Here is a 25,503-nt window from a genome sequence, read left to right on the forward strand (position 1 = left end):
ATGCACTAGTGTACACACACACATACACACACACACAATCCCTTTCCTCCTCATACAGTATGTGCACATGTCCTGTATGCATTCATATCGCTCTCTTTCTCACAAGCATCAATTCATCTCTCACATAAGCACACACACACACACACACACACACACACACACACACACACACACACACACACACACACACACACATCTCTTTACCCACCTCAACCTGTTGACAGATCTGGATGAGCTTGGCCATTTGGTTCTCCAGCTCACTGTTCCTCTTCACCAGGTTGGTCAGGTTGTTCTCCAGAGTTTGCTGTCAGGAGGGATGAGAGAGATGGTGGAGGTGAGGAGACAGAACCGAGGAGACAAGAATACGTTGTTACTAGAGAGATGGCGGAGGTGAGGAGACAGAACCGAGGAGACAAGAAGACGTTGTTATTAGAGAGATGGCGGAGGTGGGGAGACAGAACCGAGGAGACAAGAAGACGTTTTTATTAGAGAGATGGCGGAGGTGGGGAGACAGAACCGAGGAGACAAGAAGACGTTGTTATTAGAGAGATGGTGGAGGTGGGGGGACAGAACCGAGGAGACAAGTAGACGTTGTTATTAGAGAGATGGTGGAGGTGGGGGGACAGAACCGAGGAGACAAGAAGACGTTGTTATTAGAGAGATGGTGGAGGTGGGGGGACAGAACCGAGGAGACAAGAAGACGTTGTTATTAGAGAGATGGTGGAGGTGGGGGGACAGAACCGAGGAGACAAGAAGACGTTGTTATTAGAGAGATGGTGGAGGTGGGGGGACAGAACCGAGGAGACAAGAAGACGTTGTTATTAGAGAGATGGTGGAGGTGGGGGGACAGAACCGAGGAGACAAGAAGACGTTGTTATTAGAGAGATGGTGGAGGTGGGGGGACAGAACCGAGGAGACAAGAAGACGTTGTTATTAGAGAGATGGTGGAGGTGGGGGGACAGAACCGAGGAGACAAGTAGACGTTGTTATTAGAGAGATGGTGGAGGTGGGGGGACAGAACCGAGGAGACAAGTAGACGTTGTTATAATATTAGAGAGATGGTGGAGGTGGGGAGACAGAACCGAGGAGACAAGAAGACGTTGTTATTGAGATGAGAGAGATGGCGGAGGTGGGGAGACAGAACCCAAGCAGTACAGGTTAGGGATGGACAAATATTTGTCCCAATACTGCTTGATTTTTCTCCATAACATACATTAGAGAGATGGTTCTCAAAGTGGGGTCCAGGGACCCTCCGGGTTCCTTGAGGGGGTTCCAAATGGACCCTTACAGTTACAGGTCTGTACATCTGAGTGTACAAATGGAAACAAATGGATTTGTACACTCAGTTATATTACCATGCATGCTTGTGAAAAGGCCAGAAAATCAAGTTCTCCACTCTTTTGAACGTGCATTATAGTAAAACATATATCTTAAACACCTCAAAATGACATGAGATGTACCACTCTTCTTTAAAATGCACTTAGATTTTGTAATGTATAGGTTGCATGTGCCATAATCCATGATTAGATCCCATATGCATGTACTACTACTGTATGCATATGGATAGACCCAAATCACTAAATATACCGGTATGTGAGAAGAACAGCCACACAAGAATAGAATTATGATGAAGTGTGGTTTGTTGTGGGTTATTTCAAGGTTTTGAGAGACATCATCAGATCAGATTTCAATAACCATCATGAATAGGCTATTATATCTCAATAACAGAAAGAATATATACATTTAAAAAAATGAAAATATCCTATCAAACTAAGAGTGACAAATTTACCACATTTCAAAAAATGTAATCCATTCCAATAGTATGGCTATGGAGATAACCATACAACGTCTTTATATACCTGGTCGATACAACTTCCACTTTTTATAGTCAAGTCAAGTCAGGTTTATGTGCATGTCCCAAATTGGGCTATTCATGTTACAGCAGATAAAAAGGCTCTAAAAACACAGTAACAAAAGGACAAGAACAGACAAATACATACATAGTCACAAGATCCAGAGAACAACCTATGAATAAAGTGCAACCATCCTCCCACCCACCTCACCCCTGAAACAAAAACCTCCTGCTTCCCTTATTAATGGTATGAATAGTAACTGGTTCATCTTATTGCTTTTTGGATCTGAGTCAGAACATTTGAGAAAGAATACAATACAATCTTAATTAATTAATTAAGTGTAAAACTTGACCCATTTTGGGTCCCTTTTTACACTTGCAGAAATCAATTGATGATGATAATGTAGGCAACAATGAGCTTTTCTGCACTTGCTAGGTGGTCATGAATTAGTCAGAAATGGGCACGGTATTGTTTTGGAAAAAAGCATGTTCTGCAAAATTTGCATGTTTTCTAGTATTATCTCTGTCAAGTGCAATGACAAGTTTATGACTAATAAAACAGGCAACAACAGATTTACATAACAAGTGTCTTAAAAAACAAACACTTTTTTTTACCTCATTATCTACAGCTGGAATTAGGTCCTGCCTTGTTTCTTCCAGCATCTACAATCCCATGCAGATTTCTTGTTGTACGATAAATACACAGCATAAAAAAGCTATTCAATGTTGCAGATAAGAAAACAAAAATGTGCATGTGTCTTTGTGCAATGCTGAATCATTAGTGACCACTGCTTTCATGCTGTCTGTTTAATTGCTTTAACCCATTCAGGCCTGACGGCGAAATTTAAAAAAAAGTTTTCTAAATCATGACAATTTTCTGAAAGATTTGAGGCACATTTTAACGATTTTTCAAAAATAGCAGACCTACAAGTTCATAGCGCGCCACTCGGTGGCGCGCTATGAGCTTGTAGATCTGCTATTTTTCAATAGCTAAATTATAACATAATGTTTAAAACGCTAACGCTAACGTGACATGGATGCGTTCCAGGTCTCAATGGATTAAACCGTCTGATCTAGCCTCTATTGACTTTGAAATCATGCAAACCGTCATGTGATCCCTGAGAGATGAAAACAATCATCCTTTTTGTTTGTTTTAAATATGCAATTATTAGCATTTCAAAACCAAGACTACGTACCCAAATCTGAATTAAAAGTGAGCAGGTGCATACACGCACGCACGCACGCACGCACACACGCACGCACGCACGCACGCACGCACGCACGCACGCACGCACGCACGCACGCACGCACGCACGCACACACACACACGTGCACGCACGCACGCACGCACGCACGCACGCACACACACACACACACGTGCACACATGCATGCCCACTTTCTCCCCCTCCCCCTCTCTTTCTCTCTCTCAAATGCACACACACACACACACACACCACAGACACATCAAAGCATGTATACAGCCACAATAAGAGGAAGATGGACACAAGCTTTGAATAAAACTTCTGTTGGTTTATGTAAAGGAAACAAACCAGGGATGGCAGTGAATGACAACAAGCATCAAAACAACAGCAAATGCGAAGAAAACAGCGGAATAATGAGCTGGTAGTCTGTCAGCCTCCCTTCAAAGTGACATTACAGTCTACTGTACGTATATCTTTCAATTAGCCTGCCTGTTGCTCTGTCTGTTTGACATTTGCGCCCACTTTACCCAACTTATCTACCTGCCTTCTTCTGTTGGTCCCTATACTCCCTAGTCCCTATCTATCTTATCCATCCTCTGGTCTGTCAGTCTGTCTGTATTCCATCATTAGGAATGTGGGGGTGGGTCACTGGGGTGGGGTGTGGTGGGGTGGAGGGTTGAAAAGGCAACCGGGGAACTCACCGCAGCGCTTGTCTTTGAAGCCTCCATTACCGCGTCTGACACTCTGCCCGGGCTCACCTGATAAGCCTACGAACACATGCGCACATACACACAACCACAGACACAGACAGACAGACAGACAGACAGACAAACCTTACTGGTCTGATAGCACACGTCAATCAATCACACAGAGGCACCGTGACTGGAAAGGGTGCCTCTGTAGGTCTGTGCCGCCCGCCTGCAGGCCATCCTAATCCTATTAATGAGTACTACTGTCTGTCATTCTGCAGTTGACACTAGGTCTTTGTTATTGTTATCCCATTGACAATCGACAGAAGGTTCTTGCAGTATGACTTAAGCCTGTTTAAACTATTCGGCCTTGTTCAAGTGCACTCTGAAACACTTGAGCGCTCGTTCTGTCAATGTGCATACTGTGTGTGTGTGTGTGTGTGTGTGTGTGTGTGTGTGTGTGTGTGTGTGTGTGTGTGTGTGTGTGTGTGTGTGTGTGTGTGTGTGTGTGTGTGTGTGTGTGTGTGTGTGTGTGTGCGCGCGTGTGCGTGTACGCAAGGGGTTTGATGTGGAGCATCAGTGAGAGGGGACAGATGGATCATTAATTAGCAAGCTGGAGACGTTAATGATTAATACATCAGAAAACAGCTGCCTCCCACCAGACCTCAGTGAAGCAAACTTTGTGTGAGCGGATATGCATGCGTGCTCATGTGTGCATTTGAAATGCATGCATGCAATTTGAATTCAATTAGGGGTAAACAAGTTTGTACATTTGACTATTCCTTTATTTCCTTGTATAACATACAATATTCTTATTGTTGTCATTGCTTCTACAATGTCTGCAGATGGCTTGCATACCCATACTCAAGATGTAAAAATAAAGAAACCTTGTGTGTGTGTGTGAGAGAGAGAGAGAGAGAGAGAGAGAGAGAGAGAGAGAGAGAGAGAGAGAGAGAGAGAGAGAGAGAGAGAGAGAGAGAGAGAGAGAGCATATGCATGCATGGTGCATGCGTGCTCGCTGTTGACGTCTCTACGTGCATGGATGGAAAACAATGCCTGCTTGTGTGCGCTTAATGTGCTTGTCTTCTTGCACATAAGAAGCCCCGGAGCTTCCAGTCCAGGCATTCCAGTGGCCATCAGACCAGCAGCGACCATGGGAGAGAATGGCAGGAGAGACAAGCGGCTCATTAAAACACACTGCAGACTTCAAAGACAGGCAGACATACTCAGACAGTGACGGTAGGATGAGGCAGAGAGAACGAGAGGAAGGGAGTGAAGGAAGAAGTCCAAACAAAAAGGGAGAAAGAGGAGGAAGATATAAGAATGGATGGGCTGACAGAAATGGAGGAGTGGAACAGAGGGGTGGACACAGTGGGAGTGCACGAGGAGTTGCAGGAGGCGAGGCATAATGATGAGCTTGCTGGGTATAGTTGTGGGCCAGTGGCATTTGTTCATTCAGCATTGGATGCACCATTCCATGGGAGAACGAGACTGAGAGAGAAAGAGGGGGAGCTGATGGAGATAGGAATAGACCACATGTTGAGAAGAGCAGCCTGGCAGAGTGGCTTCATTCAGGCCGTCCTCTCATTCCGTTTTCTGGGTTCATTTTCCCCCCGCATTCTCAGTGTTTTCCCCCCACACGCACCTTCGCTGGCTCTCTATCTGTTTTCTTACATTATCTTTCTATCGTGCTCTCTTTTAGTCCGGTTTCTGTCAGTTGTGGTTCACGTAAACACTGACAGCACATCATGTTGTGTCACCACTCTCCAAATAGTATGACATCATAGTGTAGCGGGGATCCTCTGAGGGCACATTTATTGTCAAAAGAAAACCACGTTGGTAAGATGAAACTAAAAAGATACTAAGATGAAACTAAAATTAAAAGGGACATTTTTATTTTGTCATCTAAAACTAAAATAAAATCCCCAAACAAATAAGAAAGACACCAATTAAAATCTGTTTAAATTCAAATCAGATTTTGAGACACAACATACCATAGTATGAAAAATGAAAAGTGGACTTTAATTTACCACATGAGGGAGATGGAGATAATACTGTAGAGCGTTCACTTTGCACTGGATTGTGAGCTTATAGATCAGCCCTATTTTCGGCACAGGACACTGATGGACTATACATTTGCATTAACAAGCGCCAGTAACACAGTGGCTGGAGCTTTTGGTCATTGTGACATCACAACATAAGGCAAGCAACAAATGAACAAGCAACCGAATAGACTGTCCTATGGCTATAAGTACTTGACTCCAAAGTCTTTTAGCCTTTAATGACTGCAGGATCCTCCCTAGTGCATAAGCGACTGAAAAAGAGAGAGGGAGAGAGAGATGTTGAGAGAGCGAAAATGAGAAAAAGATTAAACTTCAGAAAGAAAAAATGAATTTGGGCCGTCCAAGCTCACTTTACAGCTGTTGTTAACAAGATGCTTTTCAGAGCCAGGGAAGTGTCAGTAACACGAGCCTCCTGGGAAATGCGGTTTCTGTCTGAGGATAATATTCCATAGGGCAGAGCTCCTGAGACCGTCACGGAGTGGTAGCAGATAAGAAATGGAAGGCATGGTTGTCCCATAACCATAACCTGCTTGCCTTGCTGGTGCACAATTAATAAAAGCTATGGGCTTGCTGAACAGCAGCTAAATAGCCAAAGTTTTCCTTTATATTACAATACCGGCAGATGCTCAATTCTATTTGCTTGGTTTTGCTTCATGTGTATTGCAATCTTGTGTCTTGCCCAGTTGATTTACAATTAGTTCCAAAAAGTGAATGAATGTAAAAAAAAAAAAAAAAAAAAAAGGCTTCCATTTCATGCCCAAAAATGTATGAGTGGATTGAATTCAAATGAGGTTAATTGAATATTGAACACTAAACAAATTCATTCGACCCTCAAATTAGCAACAACTGTGTGGATGTTCAAAACACAGCAGGAAGTCTTGAAATTGATGAAACAAGAATGCTGCCAGACACCCACTTTTGCTTGCGAATTCTGGAGGGGAATTACAACAACATTGAAACACAGGAGAACAGAAGGAGACACTGGAGGCGGCAGGGAAGGACAAACTCTACAACCTTACTCAGCCCCTCGGGAGATTTGGCCCTCGAATCCCCATGGCTTCGTTTCTACCTGTTATTATGCAAGAAAGCCATTGTAAATGGCCAGAAATTCAATAATAATTCTTATTTTTATTCACATGGGAGGATAAGGTTCAAGGAAATTTCTCAAAAGAGAATATTAAATCATGGATGGTGAGGAGGCAGAGACCAGCTTATATTTGTGTCTCTGTCTGAGAGACTTTCTTTGAATCACAGGCTGTGCTTTCAGCTGTCCAATTATATATGTGTATCTGGAGTGGTCCAAGAGCACTAAAAACAAGAAGGAATATGAAAGAGAAAGAAAAACAGTTCAAAATGTGGGCAAACGCAGAAACGAACATGGCACTAACCAGAACCAAATACTATTACTTCCAGCTACCACAATCTACAAGCTGTTGTTAGATGAATTTAGATTAGATTTCAGGCTGAAATGCTATGAGAAGAAAGGGTGGTTAAAGGATGGGAACTCAATACAGGATAAAACAGGTGTAGTGGGTGACTGGGGGTTTATATGAATAAATAAATACTGAATGAATGAATGAATGCATGAATGAATGAATGAATGAATGACCAAGCTGAAGAGTGATTTGTGCAGCATATCTGCCTGCTGAATATCAGAATCTATCAGAATATTTTCTGTGTGTGCGGTCCTTATCCATCTATTGGTCTACAACTTGTTCTGGGCTCAACTGGCAACAGGAGGCTTTTGTACAACTCAACGGGTGAGAGAATTGATTCGTTTGAGCTGTAGACTGTGCAGAAAATAACAAGTCCTTGCTCTCCTCATCTAGGCTTTGCCAGAATGTAAGATTTCTGAAGGTCGTGACTTTGTAGCTGAGGATTGGATATGGAATATTCTTTGCCAGTATAGGTAACAGATGTGGGTAGCCACTGTGACTCCTGCCCAAAGATATTATGATCATGGCTCAGCCTAGCCCTAGCTGCTTAGAGTAGCAATTTCTGTATCTGAGAACAGCATAACATAAAATATTGCATAAAATATTTTCAGTGGGCACTGGGCAGCATCTTGACTGAAGGACCTGGGCTTTTTCCAAGTTAAATTTCCAGAGGGGCCGAGGACAAAAACCGGCATCTGGGCATGTGCCACCGCATATGCAAATATGCTATGGCTTGCCAGATGCCACTTTTTGTGCTGGATGACTCTCTATATTTTTGTCAGTTCAGTTTTGTACAACATGTTACATTCTGCCTTCAACCACTCTTCTTGGTTTGGTGGAGCAATAAGGCCAGATGTTTTAACTTTCATGAGGGCACAATTTGTGTGTGTGTGTGTGTGTGCGTGTGTGCGTGCGTGCGTGCGTGCGTGCGTGCGTGCGTGCGTGCGTGCGTGCGTGCGTGCGTGGGGGCTGACTGAGTTATAATAAGTGGAAACACTGCACTGCTACAAGAACAATTTCACGTTTTTTTTTGACAATATCAAAAAACAGCATTGTGTTTTCATCACTTTATCAGTTAAATGCTGTGAATATTTCAATTTGGGGGTACAAAGTGTGTGGAAGAGTTTGAATAATGACAGGCTAGTCCGTGACAGCAATGGAGCAGCTTTGTGAGCCTGCACTTCAATAGCTTATCAGTGAACCCCTGTCCTCTGTTCACAGCTCCCCCAGCAGCAGTTCTGGGAGGCCGCCTGCAGCATGACAAGCCTCAGCAACGCTCTTCTCCTCCTGATTAGTTTCACTTACAAATGAGGTTTTTTTATGCACAAATTAATTTAGCACAAAATGGCTCCCGCACATAATAGTGGATAACATACTTTGAGAGAGGCAGACACAACTAAACGCAGAGAGAGAGAGAGAGACACACACACACACACACACACACACACACACACACACACACACACACACACACACACACACACACACACACACACACACACACACACACACACACACACACACACAACACAGTTACACCATATTGTTTGTAGTATGGCTGTCTAGCTGGTGTACTCATTTGCCATGGCTATTCATTCATTGTTGTGTTAGTTCTTAAAGGTTCTGTATGCAAAGCGTATTGGTGAAAGCGACTCCTCGCACTGGGAAGTCTCTCTGTTTGTCCCCCATCTCCCCTCTGAATCATCTGAACAATGAGAAATATTCACCAACAGTGAGATAGTTTCAACAGATGGCTGGTTTAAATGTTGGCCCACTTTTTCTCCCAACATGTCATTTATTCTTTTTGGTTAATATTATTCATTTTATTATGCAGGCAACAGCTGACATTTGTTTCCAACTTTTTCTCTCAGCTTTTTATAAAGAATTGCCTGTTTTCTATCCCACAGCATAGTTGAATTGTAGAATCATGCTACCTTCCCATGATTTATTTAAGAATAACTATATTTCTTTCATAGTAGTAATTCTAACATCAACCAGCTATATAAATGGGTACATACTGTAATAGACTGCTGAACAGAAAAGATGAGGATCTGAGTCATATGAGTGGGGGAATTAATTGCAAATTTTATGTAAAGAAAAGTACCGTACATACTGTAACATCCAACCTGTCCCTTACGACTATATTGTTGCATTCTCAGAGTTGAATCAACACTAGGATTTTACAGTGTAGGCCTATATGTCAGGGAAATGGAGAGCTGCTCGGAAATGTCTGCTAAACCCACATAGGGCAATAGACACGTTATTCACATCCTGACAAAACATGGAATACATGGGTTAGATATACTGTACTGCAAGATGTAATTTGCCATGGACGGATACTGTACACACGCATAACATTACAGAGGCATTCTCAGGCCTTGAGTTTATCCGTAATGATGTCACACGGTTCTACTTTCAGTCGAGAGAAAAGATCACAAAGTGGGAAGAATATCCTGTCATAAGCTTTTCAAATCAATAATGCTACATGCACCTCTGTTGTTTCAAAGATTACAACTATAGAATACAATAAAATTACCTATTGACCAAAACGTTGCCTAAATAAAGCTGTCCTTATTGTGCAAGTGTAGACGATGTGTGACCTTGCTTTTTCCAAAGATTACAACTATAAAATCAGAGTAAAGTAATCTAGAATGAGTTACAGCATTTACAGAGAGAGAGAGAGAGTGAGAATCAACATTTTAGTTGCTACTGTATATTGTTTTCCATTGCTTGCAAACAGTGTTGTGTTGTGAATTTGAATACAAACATGCATAAATATGAACGATGCGATTGCTGTGGCATGCTTAGACAAGTGGCTCTCATTCCTCTGGGATATATAAATGCAGGACTTGTGGCCACTGCTGACATGTAGTGGTTAAGCCACTTGACTCTGGAATCACACACACTGGCCTTTTTTTCCCGTTTTGTTTTTTAAAGAAAAGAAAACATATTATTCTTATTCATCTGTTCTTCTCACCAGGCACCTGTCACAATATGTGGGAATGTTTCTGCACTGACACTGCAGCAAGTCAGCGTTGTTTGTATCCGTGAAGAGCAGTGGGTACTGTAGGCTGTAGCTACAGCAAGCTGTAACCTACTTCATTATAACTTGCAGTTACTGATTCATGTCGGTGGGGAATGCTAACAAGGGCAGCAAGCTGACAGACAAATGTAGAAACTTTTTTCTTCTTCTCCTTATAGTGTGATGAGTGCCTGGTGAGGAGAAATAACGGGCTAATATGCAGTGGTGTCCCTTTAAATGCTCTGTGTTGACAGCTGATGTGTCACCTGTGGCTCTGCTAGAGGCTTGTTGTGGCAGAGCATGAGCATGCCATTTAAATGCTGAGCGCCTGATGAGTGAGTCAGCCTGTGTGCCAACATCATGAGGTCTCTCTCTTTCTTCTCTTTCTCCCTCGCTCTCTACACTGACCCCGCTGTCCACCTATTCCGTCTCTGACACTTCCAGTGTCCCATTTGCATTCCTCTGCCTCGTCAACTGTCCTACTCTCTCCCGCGTCTCCTCAATTGTGCCCTTTATATCCCCTTGCCTTCCACTTTCACGTCCATACTGTCGGCTTTGACTGGGAGAAACAAAATGGCTGCAGCAATACTGTCCCTGTCACAGCAGGGACACGGATAGGTCAGTTTGTAGTGTAGTGTTATTGGTGTGAGGAGGCCTATTTTACATTGCCAATGTAGACCAAATTCATTTTTAGCAACCACACATGAATAGTAGTAGTTTCAATACACATTACATATTAACGTACTAAATGTATTTTTTAGTCTATGAAGCTCACTATGCCCATTTAGAGACCATCCTACTGTACGTTGCGTTGCAGGTACAGGACACATACAGTACACTGTGTGGATGGACTAGGAATGAACAGTCAGCATGCAGTGAGATATGGTTTATCATCTTCAACACAGTCTTAATCAATGTCCAACTTTGACTGTTTGTACAGTATAAGCACATAGTTTGACAACAAAAACAATTTCCTTTTCAGGGCACCAATTGTGCTCTCGCATTCAATATTCTGTACAATCCTGGACTGATATTGAAGGTGGACTGTTGTAATTTGCACCTTGTTGCTCGCTTCTGATTCTGAACCAAACTCCTTGGATCAAGTGTTCAGTTGCTCATTCTATTGCAGCTGGTAAAACTCACAAGAGCAAACATCTCATTGAATAATATGTATGATGCAAGCCTGTACGGAACTCAGCCAGCACCAGAGTAATCTAGTAAGAGAGTGGCGATAGGCTTTGATCTCGCCCCAAAACGGGTGCCTATGGGCTATAGTTCCAAACATTGCTCCTGTGGCTGGAACTACTGTATCCCATTGAGATAGAATGAGCACTTCCGCATTCCATTGTTACAATGCGAGCAGTGGTGTCATTACCACACTGTGGTACCAGTAATGTTTTGACGTGCACGCGCAGGGACGGAACGGTTACGGAACGGTGCATGCACGCTAGAACACGTCCCCCTAGATTCAAGAGAAGATGCACCTCACTGCACGTTACCAGACTTTCCAAGACTCACAAAGTACCCAGTGGTCTAGGTTTACTGGCGCCCCCCCCCCCCCCCCCCCCCCCCTATTTTCACGCCGTGTCAAGTACCGCCAACCGTGCGCCTACTACTTTGCATAACAACAGGACAGCTTTAACTGTTTATACCTGAGCGCACGGTAAGCATGCACATTTACAGCAGTAGGCTATGGCTCCAGTAGGCTACTGCTGCTGTGTGCATGGTGTTCTGCACACAAGAAGAATGCCTCCTCCAGAACAGATTCATTCGTCCAAAGCAAACTTTTTAGTTTCGCTAATGTACAGTAAAGATGTTTGTCTGACTATTTTTCTGTCTACTTTTGTGTCTAAAACTCTCATACACTATTTAACAATAGGCATATCAGCTGTTGTGTGTTCTGTGTTCTGCGATGCGCACATGCACGCACATGCACGAGTGTGCGTGTGTGCATGTGGTGTCATTAAAACGCTGTGGTACCAGTAAAAAAAACCACCATGACACCACTGAATGCGAGTCAACGGGAGTGTCATTACTCTCTTACTAGATTACTCTGGCCAGCACATAAATGCAATTTACAATTTAGGCATTTAGCAGACGCTCTTAATCCAGAGCGACTTACATTAAGCAAGAACAAAAAGCATGGCAATACATCACATACATAAAAGTAGTTATCATGAAACATGCGTAAGCTAAGAACGTAACAGTGGAGTATCTATATAATGAAACTATACATATAAACTATACATAATATACTATACTATGCTATACATATGTACTATGAAGTGCTATGACTACATACAATGCAATTCTAGTGCTGTCTACATAACATGCTATAAGTCTGTATCAAATAAGTCTAAGTCTACAAAAAGTGCTATCTAAGGGGGTAGGGTAAGTACTACGGGCCATGATGGAGTCTGAAAAGGTGGGTTTTCAGACTACGACGGAAGATTGGAAGTGATGCTGCAGTTCTGACTGCAACGGGAAGTGCATTCCACAGATTTTGGAGCCAGAAGGGAAAAGAGTAAATGCCCATGTAAGCTTTTGATTCATGTGGGAAAAAACGTAATGTATTAATGTTACCACTTGCGGGTGCAGTACGTTAGTTAGACTAGTCATTGGTCCGACAAACGACAACCCACCTCAAACCCTAACTTAACCATAACCGCAAGCACGGGAGCAGGCGCTAGTCCGACATGCGTCCGCATGTCGAACTAATGCTCCGTCGGATTTACACGCGGTCCCCACCACTTGCAAGCAAGCAGTTAGGCTGTGTTTGCTGCTGTTTCAGCGGTATAGGACACAGTAGGAGATAATAATGAAATCCAGAGACCTGTGACACATAAAGAGTTGAGGCGTTTCCCCCCCAGAGTCTTTTTAATGCTGGCTGTCAGCTGTGTGTGGAGACCCCTAATTTCACCTGCACAGGCTGTGGTACAGTAGGCCATGCATAAACAGACTGTACAGTTGGGTGCCACCGATATTGTCCCTTATCATTTGACCCATTTTAGGCCTGACCTCAAAATTGAAAAAAATCTTCTAAATCCTCCAGTTTTCTGAAATAACTATTTTCACGATTTTTTCAAAAATAGCAGACCTACAAGCTCGTAGCGCGCCACTCCGGTGGCGCGCTATGAGCTTGTAGATCTGCTATTTTTCAATAGCTAAATTATAACATAATGTTTAAAACACCAAAAGGGGTTCCCGCCCAAAATGGGTTAACTGTCCTTTTGCGCAGATCACGCAAACCTCAGCAAAAAGAAAAGGACAATATCGATGGCCTCCAACTGTACATGTACGTGCATGTACCGCACAGTACAGTTTGTGCACACACATGAATGCACATTGCACACAGACATAAAGTGCATACTGCATACAGTAACACACACACATGCATTAGAACTAGTGCTTCCCGAACCTTTAAGGTCGAGACCCAAAAGAAAATGTGATGTCTTTCCGGGACCCAAAGTAGTGAAAATAGCCGATCTACAAGCTCACAACATGTTGCAGTGCTTGTGGATCTGCTATTTGCACTACTTCTTAGGCTTTTTATTTTATTTTTGTAATTCTTTTTAAAGGCGTAGTGAAACGGAAATGGTGGACATTTTATTTTGAAGTTTCAGACTGTCTCAAGTTGAAACACCGCTATGAAGTTTCTGAACCAATCAGAGCGTCACATCCCTTCAGGGGATGGGACGGTAGCTAGGGACGGGTAGCTATGCTACGCAGGACAGCGTGTGGATGTTTGTTTACAAATCAGATAGTCGGCCAGCTTTACCAGTTTACTCTTAATGTGGCTTATTTCTACCCTATAATGTTTTCAGATACATTTTTAGCGTGATGATTAAGTTGAAACCGAGTAATACACTCTCTGGATGTTATCTTGAAAGGGAATAAAAACGGAAGATTTCTGTAATCAGTAGCAGCTGTGCAGCCTGTGCTGGACGGATGCGGAGATATGGGGAATTAAACTGGTGAGCTTCATTTTTATTGGCTTTTATCGATGTGGGCCTCAACACGTCATCACGCAGCACGTTTTCGTTTTCAGGAAGTAATAAAACATATTTTTTTATGGACTTTTGATATAAAAACACACAAAAATGAGAATTTTTCCCCATTTTTTTGGCATCCATTGTTAGGTATATGATGACCACGGATATGGTCTAAAAGTGTGAAAAACGTATTTTTCATTTCACTACACCTTTAAAAGTGCCTCGATTTGTTTTAAATTCATGATTTGTTTTGCCATTTTTGACAATCTTTTGAAATAATAATAAGCAAAATGTAGGAAATAAAAAAGGTATAAAATGTGTCCGTAACCCGAAAATGGGTCCCAACCCACCGTTTGGGAAACACTGCATTAGACTCACGCACGCACGCACGCACGCACGCACGCACGCACGCACACATCTCTCCTACAGTATAATCTGATATCATAAACCATAATGCACTTTACTGTACTCTCTCTCTACTTTGTGTAGTTGACAGCCAACACAGTAAATCATGTCCCCATCGTGTATTTATAGGTGAGGTCATACGTAACATCTATATATGATCATCGTTACTATGATAGCTTCTGGCAGATTACCAAAAGATCTGCACTAGACAGAAGGCAGAGATATGAGAGAGGGAGCGTGAGACAGAAGGTTTGAGGGTCTGGAAGTGCAGGCAAGCATCCGTGTGGCGTATCGGTGCTCACATACAGTAGTGCACTGGTTCCCAAACCGTGGGTTGAGAGTCACGGACACATTGTTTCGAGTGCCTTTATTTTTTGTTTCCTACATTTTGTTTTTAATATTATTTCAAAAGAAATAAAATAAAAAACATTCATTCAATTTCATGAATAAAAAAGAAATACAATCTGAGAAAGTTAGAGAACAAAATGTTTTAGTGAAAATAGCTGATCTACAAGCTCACAACACGGCCCGAAGTGACACGTTGTGAGCTTGTAGATCTGCTATTTTAACTAGTTTGTCCTGGGCAAACATCTAATTTCACTTTTGGGTCACGGGCTAAACGGTTTGGGAACCACTGCAGTAGTGTATAGATGCTGGCATACTAAGACAAATTGTTGTGAGTCTAGCTGTGACATGCTGGGGGACACTATAGATAGATATGCATCCAGACAATTACCCAACAAGGTTGCAGAAATGCAAAATCCTCAGAGGAGACGGCCCATGTGGTAACATCACATAACATAACCTCCAGGGGCGACTTGGGTTCCCCCGGATACGCATTCCTGATTTGGTTAGACGCCAGACTTATGGCGTAAGGAAACACTGTGGACAGTGTCTGTGACAGCTACACGACCCGCTGCACATAGGAAAGAATCATTCCGCGCGTTCCTGCGTCTGCATGGTTGAACTGCTGCGGCGGTCTGACTCAGGGCCAGGCATTCCTCTCTTTTATGGCTCCCTGACTCCCGGCTGAACTTCCTTTTTTGCACCCCAAGCTTCACAGGGAAACTTCACTCTTGTGGCGGACGTGTGATGTCGAAATCTGAATCCAAGTGAACTGTATACACACCAAATATCTCACAATAAAGAACAAACTAGTTTTCTGGGATTACTGAGACATCACTGTTACGCAACAGAACAAAAAAAAGCGGAGAAGTGGAGAAATGAAACCCCCCTCGGTAATGTGGCGCTAGGTGACTGAAGGGCTCGGTAATGAAAAAATATCTAATTGAATTAGCCTGACAGCTAAAGTGTTTTATAAGTGCTGACGGCTGTAGCTCCCCCACAGGGAAATCACTGCAGAAGGTGCCTTGCAATTGCCTTGAATCAACACACGGGGACAGGAAAACTGATGTAAATAGATGAAGGACCTGAATGTTTGTTTGAGTCTATTTTAGTGTTCAAAGATATTTCTATATGCACATAAGTAAACCCTTACACTTATAGACCTGCTCACCCCAAAATCGTGGGTTTTGTTTTATGAAGCTTCCCTTTGAAAATGCTGGTAGTTTCTTTTGTCTGCTCTTCACATCTCCAAAGCAAAGCATTAATATAGTGTTTTACAACTAAATCTGGTCTTTAGACATAGCATTAACGTAATTGAATCTAGGTTTGACGCAGGCATGCAACTCGGGACAACAGTCTATGTTGGTACAGGCCAAACAGCAATCAACGCCACACTAATTTGGTCAATGAGGAAATATGGAGGACGGTTTGAGTAGGAAACAAGTGCTCCTCTGTCCCCAATTAACACGATAAGTGGGTTCCGACAATGACGACGTGACGGGATTGTTATGTGTCATGGCAGTGCGTCTGGAAGATCAAGTATATTCACGGATAAATTAGGGCAAAGTGGGCACACACACACACACACACACACACACACACACACCTTCATGGTAGTGAATGTCATCTCATGTGGACCTTTGTCTGGACAGGGTGATAGCTGGTTCTGTCACCACCATGCTGGGCAGAGAAGATAGGTGACATGTCTGTTTTTAGAAGCTCATAAAAAAGAGGTCCCTGCGTATGAAATTAGGCATGCATCAGTGGCCCAACCCCGCCCCCCTCTCTGTCTTTCCCTAATTGGCTTTAAGAGACTTCAGGACTACACTACAGTACCATAATGCATTACTAACCTGTGCTCTCCCTCTCATGTGAAATATGCATGCACTGCACAGACGGGAGCTTTGCAGTCACCTCAAGGTCATATATTCTGCCGCTGTTCATAGCTGTTACGTACTGTAGGGCCATTTATTGTACAGAGAACTCTCAATCAGTCGGAGGAAGATCAAGATGACAGGGTTCATTATTATTATTTTCTTTTTACAGCTTGGCTATAAAGGCTATCTGTCTGTAAAAGGATTTGTCCTTCTGTGTGTCTATTTGTCCGGAGCTAATTTTGCAAACCGTTGGACCAATCAGTGCGAAAGTCCTTGTGCACACTGCCAGTAGTCCATACTCAATTCACACTTTGTCAAGTCCCGCCCATGGTTGTGCCCCTCTTCGCACCCATTGGTTGCCATTTCGTGGTTGGACAAAAATCCTTTCTCTCCATCCACTACCATTGAAATAACGTGTTTTTCAGTTGCTTCGTATTGATATTCTGTGCATTCAATTCTTATTTTAAACGTGGTGTCAGTATAAAGGAACATCACAGGTGCAGTATGTGATTGGGTATATCATGTTTTCTAAAAATTATGTTTTAGCAAATTCAACATAAACAAGACGGAACAAGGCCTGCTGGTTAGTCAGTCAGGGACCAATCTGGGAACCCATCGGCAAAAAAAAGAAAAAACTGCACCCTCTGCTGTTTGTCTCCTTTGAATTTGCCTCTGGGGGCAGGCAACAGTAGAATGTGTATAACAGGAAGTTGGCCCGTTTGGCCCGGGCCTCAGCCCTCCACTTCCTGTGGTGTGCCAGTGTTTTCATTCCCACTATCAACAGTGTATACACATTCTGAATGGCCCTGCTGACAGATTTGGTAGTGCAGAATCTGTTCTTGAGAGATTATTCAGGGACCAATCAGAAGGCTGACAAATGGTGAATTGAGTTCCAACTTCCAACTGTCATCATTTTAATGAATATTATTATTACACCAGCAGTGTATGGACTGATCCCTGGGGAATATGACCTCTATTCTTATTACACCAGCAGTGTATGGACTGATCCCTGGGGAATATGACCTCTATTCTTATCTGTTAGTCTTTCTAATACTGCAATTTGCACTCCAATCAGATTATACAGTCATTTAAAATGTAAAATGAAGCTGTTTGGATCCTGAGTGTTTAGAGTACAGAGAGCTAGCCACGGTCACAGGCCCACACAGAGCTAAAGCCACGGTCACAGGCCCACACACAGTCTCTGGGTTGAGATTCATGTTTGTTTTTCTTGGACTGTCTTACGGTCAAATCTCCCCTGTCTCCCAACACAATATGTCAACGTCACTATGATAGATAGTGGTACTTGTGTGTGAGGGAGTGTTGTGTGTATGTTTTTGTGCGTGATGTGTGCATGCAAGTCAGTTTTGGGACAACAGAGATTCACAAGAATGGAATGCATTCTGGGAAACATCTATGTCCAAGGCAGCTGTGTCTGAGACAGAGGTCTGAAATTCCTGTCGGCCAGCCAACACAAAACAAATCCATTGAGATTTGAGAAGTAGACATCGAATAATTTTTTCTCACCCAACTCGAATTTAGTTCAAGGGTGTTTTGCAAATGTACCCACACGGGACAACAAGTCATCATTGTAATGGTGCTGCACATTGGAATGCACAACCTGGTGGAATAATAATAATAGATGCTGCCTTGCAGACGCACTTAGAGAAACATTTGTAAGCTTCGTTGGACTGCCGAATAGAACAGTGGCACTTTGTCATTGTTTGTACAATATGGATTTAACATCATAAGATGACAAAACAACAGGGGGAAAAACACATCCGGCTATTTGCCCCGATAATTTCATGGTACAGGTATTTTCAGAATGATGATGTTGACGAGACGACGAGACGAGACGACGAGACGAGACGACGAGGAGACGACGAGACGACGACGAGACGACGACGAGACGAGACGACGAGACATGACGACATGATGACATGATGACATGACGACATGACATGACGACATGACATGACGACATGACGACATGACGACATGACATGACAACATGATGACATGACGACATGATGACATGACATGACGACATTACGACATGACGACATGACGACATGACATGACGACATGACGACATGACATGACGACATGATGACATGACATGATGACATGACATGACGACATGACATGACAACATGACGACATGACATGATGACATGACAACATGACATGACGACATGACGACATGACATGACAACATGATGACATGACAACATGACATGACGACATGACATGACAACATGATGACATGACAACATGACATGACGACATGACGACATGACATGACAACATGATGACATGACAACATGACATGACATGACATGATGACATGACAACATGACATGACATGACGACATGACAACATGACATGACATGACATGACGACATAACATGACAACATGACATGACAACATGACATGACAACATGACAACATGACATGACATGACAACATGACATGACAACATGACAACATGACATGACAACATGACATGACAACATGACATGACATGACAACATGACATGACATGACAACATGACAACATGACATGACAACATGACATGAGTCATCATTGTAATGGTGCTGCACATTGGAATGCACAACCTGGTGGAATAATAATAATAGATGCTGCCTTGCAGACGCACTTAGAGAAACATTTGTAAGCTTCGTTGGACTGCCGAATAGAACAGTGGCACTTTGTCATTGTTTGTACAATATGGATTTAACATCATAAGATGACAAAACAACAGGGGGAAAAACACATCCGGCTATTTGCCCCGATAATTTCATGGTACAGGTATTTTCAGAATGATGATGTTGACGAGACGACGAGACGACGAGACGAGACGACGAGACGAGACGACGAGGAGACGACGAGACGACGACGAGACGACGACGAGACGAGACGACGAGACATGACGACATGATGACATGATGACATGACGACATGACATGACGACATGACATGACGACATGACGACATGACGACATGACATGACAACATGATGACATGACATGATGACATGACATGACGACATTACGACATGACGACATGACGACATGACATGACGACATGACGACATGACATGACGACATGATGACATGACATGATGACATGACATGACGACATGACATGACAACATGACGACATGACATGATGACATGACAACATGACATGACGACATGACGACATGACATGACAACATGATGACATGACAACATGACATGACGACATGACATGACAACATGATGACATGACAACATGACATGACGACATGACGACATGACATGACAACATGATGACATGACAACATGACATGACATGACATGATGACATGACAACATGACATGACATGACATGACGACATGACAACATGACATGACATGACATGACGACATAACATGACAACATGACATGACAACATGACATGACAACATGACAACATGACATGACATGACAACATGACATGACAACATGACAACATGACATGACAACATGACATGACAACATGACATGACATGACGACATGACATGACAACATGACAACATGACATGACAACATGACATGACATGACAACATGACATGACAACATGACATGACATGACATGACATGACATGACATGACATGACATGACAACATGACAACATGACATGACATGACAACATGACATGACAACATGACATGACATGACAACATGACATAACATGACATGACATGACATGACATGACAACATGACAACATGACATGACATGATAACATGACATGGTCATTGGTCACCCCTCCAAAACATAATGGACGTGGCAGTGCACCCACACATGGTTCCTAATAATGAATATACTGGACAACCCAGCTGTGTCGGGAATCGTATATCTAGTATGCTCAGATTCAGGATTAAACTCATTCAATCTGGAATAGCTTGGAACTGCAACTCATTTACAAGTGCGAGGAAGGGGCCCCACGTGTCTTCAAATTTGGATACCGAGCCTAGTTGATGTTTCAACTTTCATGTTTTTCAAATCAAGGTACTGTAGCTATAGCTTTCACTATTTCAGTGTTGAGGATGAATCAGAGGTCCTTGTTGTCCTCAAGGCCACTGCAGACGTGCCGGACGTCTCACACTGGTGTCATTAGTTCAAGCCAAGTACCTTCCCTTGGGCTGCACACTGTTCCTGCCTGGCAGACACACAACAGGACACTGAGTTTGTTACACACACAAACGCACGCATGCTTGCACAGATTATGCATGTACCTGCACAGACAACAACACATAAGAGAAGTGCACACGTGCGTGCGTGTGTGTTTGTGTCTGTGCCTGAGAAAGTTTGTGCGGAGGTCAGAGGAATTCAGATCTTGGACACTGACAGACATTCCAAATTGCATAAATATTCCTGTTATGCTCCAAAGCGTTCCTCCGGTCAAACTTGCACCGAGCCACAAAAACCAAAATGACTTCCTGAAAGATCCCACAAGGTCCGATTTGTCTCATATAGACCAAAAGAGCCTTGGGTGATTAAAATCAGCCAATCGTATTGGCCTTCGTCTAATTCTCTTCAGATCCCTCCCAGACACAAGAATGTAAACTCCTAAACAAACCCCTCCTGTTCATGAAGGGCATATGTCATCAATTTCCTTGAACAGAACCCAATTCTGCATGATCTGTGCCACGAATTGTTGCAGATGAATGTTGTAAAATGCTTATACAAACATCCTGGGTGAAATAGCTGGCACCACATGAAGGGGTGAAATCTCGATGAGGGCGGAGCGAAGGGAGGGAAGCATACATGGAAACATCAACATGGCAAGATAAGTTTCCACTCTCGATTAATACGCAAATCCTCTTAAGGGGTGAAAGCATGGCGTGCTGCAACGCTGTTCTCCGCCAACCATCTGTTTGAAATACATACATTGTAATAGGTTTACAGGCTACGACGCATCATGATGAAATACATACATTGTAATAGGTTTACAGGCTACGACGCATCATGACAAAACCATGTGCTAGGCAGCATGACATGGATTATCTTTGCAGTAGAGGGATAAAGTCAAAAAAGTTGCATGTCGGTGTTGACAATCTACGTAGATAGTTTGGTATCCAGGATACATTTGATTACATGGACTTATTTATGGTAAGCAGTTTTTCTTAAATAATTATGGTATTCACCATTAGTTCTTTTTTTGTCGTTAGACCAACAATTGCCCCATATGTATAGTCCCATATGTATAGTCCCTGTCACTACTGACTGGTTTGGTCTTGAGGAGGATAAAGAAAACCACCTGTCTTCTCCGATAAACATGGAGTCACCATGCCGCTTCTTTTCACCTGACCGACTGTGAGATGTTTCACTGGGAGGAGTCGCTTAACGCACATGGAGGAACATGCAATCCTTCCCAGTTCTGCTCAAGGGGCCAGTGAGGCGCTCCAATGTTGAAGCACTGGGCCCTAGTGGTAAGAGGAGGGACTACAGGCGGACCCGTGGATTCATGACCGGGAAACCCTGTGCAGCTGGGCTGCGCCAGATCAGTCTCTATCCTTTATATACTCTATGGTTCTGCTCCTTGCTGAACAGGTGCCCTGAGCAACCTGTAGGTGTCGCTAGTGCAGCGACAGAAATTGGCCTCCCCACCTGGCTTCCCATCTGCCAACACAGAAGTCTAACAGCCGTACCGTTGGCCCTGAAAGGTTGTGCTGCCCCTTAAACCCCACGCCACATGGTTGCTTTTAATCAACCAACCGGAAAACATTGGCATCCTTAGATCCCCGTGTTCACCCATTAGATGTCTTGTGGAATTATGGCCTAAGGGTGGCAAAAGAGGAAAGGTTAAGCTCCCTACTCGAAAGTGAAGCGTGAAGGGTGCATGGCTAATTCCATGGCAATCCATCCAATAGTTTTCAATATATCTCTGCTGTCGGGCAGAAACCAGCAAATTCCGAAATGTTCATTTTTCAGGAAATGAAAAAAACATGTGGAGTTAGGAGGATTTGTCCATCATTGCTAAGAACATCTGACAATGGATCTCCAAGCTAATTCATGCCTCTGCAGCTGCTCTGCCACGCAGGGGAGAGGGCTAAACCAGCTAACTCCACTCCCTCTGATGGACTGCAAGGGCTACACATTTGAAAAGACATCTCATTGTGTATGGCACAGTGCACAGTTCAGTGCTATTGGAGCTGATTGGAATATACTATGCAAAAACTGAAAAATGTCCATGAAGAAAATGGATTGGAAAATCATCTAACATGTGTAGGACTGACATGCTTGGAAAAATTATAGTAAAAGACAAAATGGACACATGGAAATAACTGGAGCTTATATAGTAACCAGCCACATGTGTCTCTCTCTCTCTCTCTCTCTCTCTCTCTCTCTCTCTCTCTCTCTCTCTCTCTCTCTCTCTCTCTCTCTCTCTCTCTCTCTCTCTCTCTCTCTCTCGCTTGTTCTCTCTCTCTCGTGAAACCATGTGTCACTGCTGACACCCAAGTTCTTAAAAGCTTTTCACGTCCTTTGTCCATAAATTGTGCATATGGGGGCGATACAGCTACTGGGGGTGATTTGATAACAAGCTTCTTTTTTTCATGACCATCTCAAATTCATGCTAAAGCGAGTGTGACTTACAGTATATCCACTCCACATGGATGATGCACTGATGGGACACGCTAGTGTGCCACCACACGCACGCAGGCACACACGTGCACACACACACACACACACACACACACACACACACATCTGCATGCACATAGAGGTACGCAGAGCATGCTGGATGGAAACACACAGCAGCACTCTTAAAAGCCTCCTCTTGCCTCCCTGATGCGTCCGTCACTATGACTAAGTGTGCTCTCTCTCACACTGCTCTCCAGATAGAACCTGGGCCTTTCTGACATCAAACAGCCAGCACCACCCTATGACTCCAAGGCATGGCTAATAGTTTCTTCTTCACACACACACACACACACACACACACACACACACAGCGTGTGTTTTTTCATTGTCGTAACACAGCTTGTTTAAAAGCTATAATGCATAATTATACAACATTTATGTATAATAAACGTTTTGCTTCATGATCTATTCTAAAGGGCCGTTAACACCCAGCATAACTGTAACGATAATTATGCGAGCGTCCAAATTGATGCACGATGATGTTCTATAAACAGTGGCACCAAAATCAGCCCAGAGAGAGAGAGAGAGAGAGAGAGAGAGAGAGAGAGAGAGAGAGAGAGAGAGAGAGAGAGAGAGAGAGAGAGAGAGAGAGAGAGAGAGAGAGAGAGAGAGAGAGAGAGAGAGAGAGAGAGAGAGAGAGAGAGAGAGAGAGAGAGAGAGAGATGTATGTGGTGCTCAAAGACGCACGCAATAGAGAGTATGCACATGCATCACTTTTCTACCGAGACACGCCCCCCTCATCTAGACTGAGTGGCAAAACATTGAGCAGCATGGAGCATTGGAGTTTGGAAGCGCTCGTTGGAAATCAGTCATTGGTCCTGTTTCTAAATTTATTGCACATAATGCAGGAGGCAGCAGGACGTTGCGTTATAGAAAACGACCCCACCTGCATGGAATGTCTTGACAGAAAGTAGGTCATAACAAGTCTATGGTGGATTTTTATTAAACAAAAACTGTGCAGATAGAAAGAGTTTAACGTTGTTTAGTCAAGGCCAGAAAGTAGTTGTTTTGCCACTCAGTATAGACATTTCCACATCACTTGGAATAACTGGGTACGATAAATGGTAAATGTTGCATTTATATAGCGCCTTTATCCAAGGCGCTTTACAGAGATTGTGCATTACATTCAACTTTTGGCCCGGGCATTCACACTACCGTTTGCAAGTGACCAGATCCGATCTGTGCATTCAGACTGATTTTAACAACTCAACGCAAAGCCACCCTGCATCGATTCGACATATCTGCTTTGGTTACCGTGGTAACCAACATTGCAGATAGGACCATTCCGCAAGAAATATCCTCATAAACGGCCTTGTTTCTGTACATTTCGAGAAGTTTAGATTGTACGGAGGCATCCCCCAGTGTGCCTCCTCCCCAAATGACAGGAGGAGCGTCATTGTCATTTCACATCCTACTCGGTTTGCATTTAACCGCCTCCCCCCCCTTCGGAATTCCAATAACTTTTTCATATCGCGTCAAATAAGAACTGTGTTCCAAAAATAAATAAATGATCCCAGCGGTTTGACTCATATGGATATAAAGAATCAACTGACTGAGAGAAAACGCTAATGTTACAGCCACCAAATTATTAACATTTTCGCTAAGAACAGACTGTATCAAATATGACTGACTGACTGACTGTTGTGACGACACAGAGACACCTCCCCGACAGTATCGCTGAGACAGTTTATTTATTTTTGGACCACGATGCTTATATGAGAGTATTTAAAATTAAACTTCTGCGACCCTGGACCAGGGGATGAGTGAGTGACGTCAGGACTTGGGTACAGATTTCACCGTCTGTCCGGCGTCCGCTGTAATGCTGACATAATGAAGTGACATTATTCCTATAAAACAAATGTGTGTTGCACTATCGTTTTCTCTCTTTTCTGTCCACTCAGTTGTTTTCTTTCTTTTGCTCTCGTTTGGTTGTTTTTCTCTG

At 43.2% G+C, this 25,503-nt stretch overlaps 2 protein-coding genes across 4 annotated transcripts in view; one reads left to right on the forward strand and one right to left on the reverse strand.

Annotated features, from left to right (window-relative positions):
• The window catches only part of slc16a2 (solute carrier family 16 member 2), a 301,154-nt gene that overhangs the window by 194,763 nt on the left and 80,888 nt on the right, over positions 1–25,503 (forward strand). The gene's annotated exons all lie outside the window — the stretch shown is intronic.
• Positions 1–25,503, reverse strand: part of mid2 (midline 2) — a 109,293-nt gene that overhangs the window by 48,888 nt on the left and 34,902 nt on the right. For 2 of the 3 annotated variants that reach the window (XM_079504229.1, XM_079504230.1), the window contains exons 3-4: positions 3,757–3,822; positions 209–304 (exon numbers count right to left, since the gene is read on the reverse strand). In XM_079504229.1, the coding sequence (XP_079360355.1) occupies positions 209–304; positions 3,757–3,822 (162 nt within the window). The remainder of the gene's footprint in view (positions 1–208; positions 305–3,756; positions 3,823–25,503) is intronic. The other variant, XM_079504231.1, reaches the window with a different exon arrangement.

Source organism: Electrona antarctica, assembly GCF_951216825.1.
Source record: "Electrona antarctica genome assembly, chromosome: 1".
Classification (NCBI taxonomy): domain Eukaryota; kingdom Metazoa; phylum Chordata; class Actinopteri; order Myctophiformes; family Myctophidae; genus Electrona; species Electrona antarctica.